This window comes from Penaeus chinensis, chromosome 2, assembly GCF_019202785.1.
Source record: "Penaeus chinensis breed Huanghai No. 1 chromosome 2, ASM1920278v2, whole genome shotgun sequence".
NCBI classification, from domain to species: domain Eukaryota; kingdom Metazoa; phylum Arthropoda; class Malacostraca; order Decapoda; family Penaeidae; genus Penaeus; species Penaeus chinensis.
In genome coordinates this window covers 8,872,504-8,879,637 of record NC_061820.1, presented here as the reverse complement: position 1 = coordinate 8,879,637, position 7,134 = coordinate 8,872,504, and the positions used below count along the sequence as shown (strand labels likewise).

The 7,134-nt window shown below is 36.5% G+C and overlaps 1 protein-coding gene across 2 annotated transcripts in view; it reads right to left on the bottom strand.

The window, feature by feature from the left end:
- Positions 1-3,067: 3,067 nt before the first annotated feature.
- The window catches only part of LOC125030668 (nucleoplasmin-like protein ANO39), a 5,895-nt gene continuing 1,828 nt past the window's right edge, over positions 3,068-7,134 (bottom strand). The window contains exons 2-6 of one of the 2 annotated variants that reach the window (XR_007115417.1): positions 6,784-6,887; positions 6,265-6,399; positions 4,405-4,581; positions 3,610-3,678; positions 3,068-3,206 (exon numbers count right to left, since the gene is read on the bottom strand). Coding sequence is in view for 1 of the 2 variants with exons in the window: in XM_047620864.1 (XP_047476820.1) it covers positions 3,183-3,206; positions 4,405-4,581; positions 6,265-6,399; positions 6,784-6,887 (440 nt within the window). In the remaining variant the exon portion in view is untranslated. The remainder of the gene's footprint in view (positions 3,207-3,609; positions 3,679-4,404; positions 4,582-6,264; positions 6,400-6,783; positions 6,888-7,134) is intronic. The other variant, XM_047620864.1, reaches the window with a different exon arrangement.

The window sequence follows — 7,134 nt, the reverse complement described above, 5'->3', positions numbered from 1 at the left end:
AAATAGTATAAAATAAATATGACACTATTCATAGCTATCTGATTTAATTAGATATGAACCATATTCATATTTACAAATGTAGAAAAGATATGAATGAGAATCAATATCTTTACAAAACTTTACCAGTTTTGATTATATTTTTCTGATGGATCTATAAATGGAATTACTTGCATACTGAAACTCCTATTCACCTTAAATATACATAACGTATTTTTCATCTAAAATTCTCAATGTTCTATGTTTGAAATATTAAGAAATCAAACCCTCTAACCCTTCTCATTTGCATAATGGTTAATGGTTAATGGTTAAAAGCAAAATAAATGTACTAGACATCTAAGGTCATGTAGCACTATAGTAAATGGTAGTGAAGGGTGGTCGAGTTAGTGATTAGTTGTCAAAGTTGGGCAATGGGTTAAGGTTGGGTAAGGTAATGTATAGGGGTTAGATCAAGTGAAGGATGTATATGCATTTGAGGAATGGAAATAGGTTGTCAAAGCAGAAAGTGTGAGAAGTTGTGGGAGGGATCACGAAAAATCGGTCCCATTTGGCTGGGCTAAATAGATTATTTAAGAATTTTGTAGAGATGGGGGTAGTAGAGGGACGGGGGCATGTGGAAGAGGGAGTAGTGTTGAGGGAAGTAGTGTTATGGGGAGGTGGACAATAAGGTTGTAAGGTAGTATAAGGGAGGATGGGGTAGTTGATGAAGGTGGTTGTGGGGGTATAGTTGTTGAAGTTGAGCATGTTGGGAGAAATATCTCCTGGGTGTTGATTAGGGTGGATACTGTACTAGTCGGCATTGAGGAGGGGGTATTAGTTGTAGTGTTCAGAGCCGTGGTCAAAGGAGAGCCTGGGGTCAGGGAATCGGGCGAGTTTAAATTGGTGGAGCTATTTGATGAAGAGGCAATTGCCTATAATAATGGTATGGTTATTGGTTAATGGTTATTCATTGTTGGCCATGATAAGCCTGGAGTATGTTAGGGAGAGAAATGGTCCACCCCTCAGGGTCGCTTGAGGGGTAAGGGCTAGACAACTAAAGCAGGGGAATACCGTGTCCATGGCTCCCTCAGGCCGTTCAGGACTGGCACAAAGTCAGCCTTTCAACCTTTCAGCACGGCTCTCACACCTTAGAAAGTGGATAGTAGAAGGGGTTGGTGAAGGGACAAAGGAAAAAGTAGGAGGGGGAAAAAAAGACCATGCAAAATTTGTTGAGGCGAGGGCTGAGTCCCAAGGTTGGGGAGTTCCCTAGCATTGGGTCCCAGTCTCCGCCTCCTGAGCCCCCCCACGACAACAACGGGCAAGGGATTGAGGGGGTCTCATTTGCATAAACAACCATGAGACATGAAATGCACTACTCAATGAACTTCTCGAAAAGTTGCAAAATAAGATATTGCATCATCTGTAGGAGTAACACAAAATGTGGCACAAAAAGATTTCTTAATCATTTACAAGTTTTAAAGGTCTTGTCCTGAGATCCTAAAAAGTAGACAAATATATACAACTTATGACTTGGTAAATTTCATTACTCTATTGTAAGCACAATTTCAAATTCAAAAGGTTAACTTCATAAAAAGGTGGCTGGTACTGCTCAGCTATAAATATAAAACACCACCAAATGAGACTAAAATTTTCTTCAGAATTAACAGGTTTAACACCTTTCTCTGGCCCAGTCCATAGATGTTAATAAAGTGGTTTCTACTCTTATTTATACTGACATTTTTCACTTTGCTTTATCCATATCAATTTAAGAGAAAGTGGATCTTTGGTAAATCCTTTTCTTGCTGCAAACTGAAAAGCCCCATCCACAAAGCTGAACACTGCCCGACAGGCAATGTTGCTTAATTTAATGCCTATTATCATGGCAAAATTGGCAGGCAAGCCAATGGTATGCCCATGCCCATTATCGGGCAAAGTTACAAGATAAGGCCATTTGTCACCTAGCATGAATGAACAACCTTGCTTGATACCAGCACTCTTGTCATGACACAAGCTTGAATCAATAAACAGGCAAAGTCCACCAAGCACTGTTCAATTGTGTGGACAGGGCCTTAGATTTGCATTAGTTAGCATTAAAAACAGCTTAGTTTTAGGAGTGAAAATGTATTGGCTACTTCAGCTATCAAGAGTTACTGGTTACAAAGCAAAATAAACGTGCTAGACATTAAAGGTCATATACCACTCTAAACTCAGCTGCTAAGAATACATCAATTTACTTTGTAAACTGATGTATTCTTAACAGTTGGCCCATCTTTCATATTTCAAGCAGTCAAGCACATTTCTTTGCTGTAATTGGCCAAAAGCAGTCTGGCATAACAGATCGGCCACCAAGTTTGATTTTCAAGGGTTTGGCACAAAAGAAATAATTCTTGACAACAAAGCTATTTTCACAATATGTGGTACATATTTACATGTAGCCATGTCAATTTTTATATATGAAAATCTCAATCTCGTCTAGTTAAAAAAAAATTAGTTATTCCTGTGTTTTCTCAAACTCCATAGGGCTTCATGTTTGGATCACAGTATCATCTGCTCGAGTTCTAGACACTACAGTCTCCCAAAATACCAAGAAATTAATTTTCTAATATCTCTACAAGTGGTAGAATTTTTCCTTTACTGTACATAAATATGGTAGTCACCTTAAATTTTTCACAATGGTATTGACCCTGTTTTTCTAACTCTTTTTGTTGTATATACTAAATTGCAAGATGTGCCTATCTTCTGTACCCACAAGTGCTTAATCACCATTGACTCAATTAGAAGACTTGATATTCTCTTTCCTGGAGTTTGTGAAAATTGTTTTTTTAATGCTATTAACACCTATGTTACCATTACTATTATTGATATTATAATTATTCTAATGTTATGCCCAACACTAACAAATATAAAATTAAGAAAAAAGATAAATGGGCAAGATAGGAGTACTAGTAATCAACTGTTTAGTGACTAAGCACTTCTGGAGCCATATATGTGTAAACAAAAACTCGCATTGGGCATGACATATACATGCCATTCCCAGCAGCAATGGGTTAACAATCTTAACCAAACTCTTCTCAGGACAAGAAAAAACAAATAAATCTCTCATCTTTTATCAATCACACAGACACACAATCATACAATGATTTTAAAGACTGGATAGAAAACATGGCAATGTCTTGAAGCTTTGATGTATCCAATTCCTTCAAAATTTATTTCTTGGCTTTCTTCTTTGGCTGTTAAAAAAGAAGAAAAGGGCGTCTCATTACAAACTACAAATATTCACTTACACAAAAAAATAATACAAAAAACTGTTCATTTTATTTAGAGGCTCCAGTCTAAATACTTTTATAATTATGCTTAGGATACATTATACAGACAGACTCATTATCAGAAGAATAAACGGACACAAAGCTATCCCATCAAATCCCAAATACCAGCAACACTTAAAAAGAGGGTCCAAAATCTATATTTTCTAAAATTAGTCCAAATTCTAAAACACAAAATACAAGGATAAAAAACCTCTTTCTTCCTTTCTTGATACATGCTATACAAGACCAAATACTGCTAAATTTACAAAATACTCCACGGCAACAATTCTAACAAGGTAATGTGGAATAAAAAGAGTTACTTGCTAACCATTTAGGATCCAGTGGGACAGTATCCTATTTGCGCAGCCTCCCAGTTAGGCGACTATCCTTTATTCCTCTGGTAACAAAGTTTTGGGTCTATTACAATTTTTCCTTGTGGCTCTAAGAACTTAATAGTATCTTATTTCTAACTAAGGTCTAAAACTAAGGTCTTAATAAGAAGGGGGCTGTCAACATACATAAATGTAAATTTCAACTATCTACTTATTACATGATTAAAAGCATAAGGAGGAACAAAACTATTCACTACATGAAAGATATTTACATTTTGGTATATGTACATAGACAACCCAAATGTCTTCTGGACTCTTAGCTAATAAATTTAATTCCTGAAAATTTTGGCTTTACATGTGTCCCTTAATCCATAAACCTCAAAACCTTTGTATCTTACAACTACAAATACAAGCAATCTAACTCTTTACTGTTCATCAGGATGAATTTGTCTACATTTACAAGGCTATTCTACATATCTAAGTTTGTGTTATCAAAAGTACATCTTTGTCAACACGAACACACAAAAGAGTTACCTGGTAGCAAAATACTAAATATAAATAGTTGTACATTAGTATGCATGAATGAGATTTTGAGCCAGTAAAGGGTTAGAAATTACACAAGAAAACAGAAGGAGGGGTTGAAAAATACAAAACAAAAGACTCCTCTACAAGAGTTTAACTAAAGCCCTGACAACATTCCCAATCAAACAACTTCCAACACCAAGCAGCTATAAAAGTAAAAAATTAAAAACAAGGCCCGGCATGAATCAATAAGTCCAAGACGAACTTACTGGCAATTCTTCCACCTCCTCTTCAACTTCCTCCTCTTCTTCGCCCTCTTCCTCAGCCAAGCTGTCGTCCATGTCATCCTCAATGATTGTCGTCTCTACTTGGTGTGTCCCACTGAGGTGGATGGGCCCTGAGCCCTGTGTCAAACGGAAGACGGCTGGGGTGTCTTCTATTAGGACCTGTGACGGTAAAAGAAAATGCATAAAAAAAATCTTTGACACTACCTTTGTGAAAATTATGTGATATAGGTGGGTGCATGTGAGACCTCAGTATTATGCTTATCCCCTTCCCGACAGGTCACGCCAATAGGTGTCAAAACAAACTGCTCAATCTGCGACGTGTGGCTGCATGCCGTGGTGGCCCGGCGGCACACCGAAGCGCAACGAGCCGGTGATTCGGCTTGATGTACCAAACGCCCACGCTCAAAGTTTTTTTTTTTTTTTGTTTTCTTCACCCGTTACCAAGGGGTTAAAGAAATACATTTCATTCTTACTCAGTTACATCAATCTAGATGCACATTCATTTTTACAATAAAGAATAATCTTTTTAATCAACTTTTGAATAAAAGTGGCTATACCATCCATACTTCATCTTATACAATCAACAGAATCTGATAAGCATGAATACAAAACTATATACAAATATCTTAAAAAGAAACCAAACTTGTATAAACTGATACCATCTATGGTCCACCCCATAAAAATATTACTCGAGAAGAAATCTCTAAATTTCTATCAGGGTATGAATAGTGTATTACTCAATACATTTCATAATACAAAAGACATGCTGCTGGTAGCAGATGTGAATTTCTAAGACCTTACTACAGTACACAGATAATTTATGGGTATCCCATGGCTTCCAAAAATTCACTGCTCTTTCCTGAAAAACCTATATTAGTACCTTGTACTACAGAAAAAATCTTGAAACAGATGAAATGATATACAGCAAAAAAAAGGAAACTATCCAAATTTTAAGCTCTCAGATCCTGTTTAGCTTTTGAACATTTCATTATGCATTTTTACATTTGTAAAGCATTTTTTGAAATTTAAATTCAATTTCATCATCATCTTACTCATATAGGTTAGGTGTTCAATTCTTCCTCAATAGCTTTGGGGGTTAAATGTTCAGAACCGACAAGAATGAATTTGGCTAAGGTTAGGTTTGTGGAAGTTGTTAAAAATAGTGCTCATGATATTTCAGCATGACATGACCAAGAACTGAAAGATGAAGAGCCAACACAGTCATAAAAACAAATAACCAATATCAAAGCCATACACAATCGTAAGCAGCCCAAAAGTAGTTATCCAGGAACTGCATATAACTCACTAGTATAGACTTTAACCAACTGATGGACCTGTTGGGAATCTGCGAGAATTATATTGTTCTCCCTAAGACAACTCACTTCCTAAACATGGGAAAATTCTGTCAAGAGTGAGAGGGAGAGCCACTATATCGGACCAACAACAAAGAACCATCTGCAGACTTTGTTCAGTATCAATAACAGTCCACCAAACATTTAATAACTTTCATGAAACAAATATGAAGACTTCAGCCTATGGATGGCATGTATGACTAGCAATAATAAAAAAAAATTACCTATCTTTTGGAAGATAAATTTCAAGCTCTGTTCTTAAATTCTACACTTAAAGCCCATTCCCTGATAAGGAATGCTAAATCTCAGAGAAGTCTAATTCATTCCTAAATGGTAATAACAGCTGGTTACTATAAATTCCAGACCATGATACACAATGAATGAAGCTATGGCCATTGGACCATCTGAAGTAATTCTTGACACATTGAAAAATTATGGAAAAATCTTAATCAAATATGAAAATGGAACTCCTAACAAAAATTTAACTTACATCGACGCCTGTGACATATGAGCCTCCTGCCTTTGTGACGCACACAGGGATTTTGTGTTTCTGGTCCTTGTAACCTTTGACCTCAAGCTCAACCACATTGACCTCCCCTTCCTTGGCTTCAGGACCTAAGACAACCTGTTGGGCAAAGGGACTGTTAGACACTGAAGACAAAACAAGTTACATTAATGTGAACTTTTTCGTTTTGCTTTCAATGGATTTCTATGTAAAATCAATCAAGGTTTAACATCAATGGAATTTGAATAAATACATAAGACTTGTAACTGGTGACGGGAACAAGGAAAATATAGAATGCAATGGTATAAATGATAGTAGACTAGTAATTATGTTAAAATGAACTAATTCACGAATACTATAACAACACTTGCAACACTAACATTTACATTTTGTTTTTCTTTCATTCCCAGCTCTTAAAGGGGACAATTATAAATAGCAATACAACAAACCAGAAGTAATGTTTCCTAAATTGAATTCTGCACAAAACAGTCCTGTAATTCTTACCTGTCTGATTGACAGTGTGTGTGTGGTAGTTGTGGCTTCAAGGTTATTCAGTACACACTGGCCTTCCCAGCTCTTTTCTTTAGTAGACCCATCAAGGGTAAGTCCTGCAGGAACAAGAAATATTTTTACGATCTATTTATAAACGAGTCTACCAAAGATAAGGAGTTTGAACATATCTGAAATTTATAATAGAAAATCTATGTTACCAAAACTAATTGTTTGCTAAGTGCCCACACCCCTCTGAGACTAATGTTCACATTCAGACACTTTGGACACCTTAAATGGAGAGCCAGACTGGCGGTCTGACACCACAGCCAATAGGGACTGGCTGATGACACAAGATGCATGCCC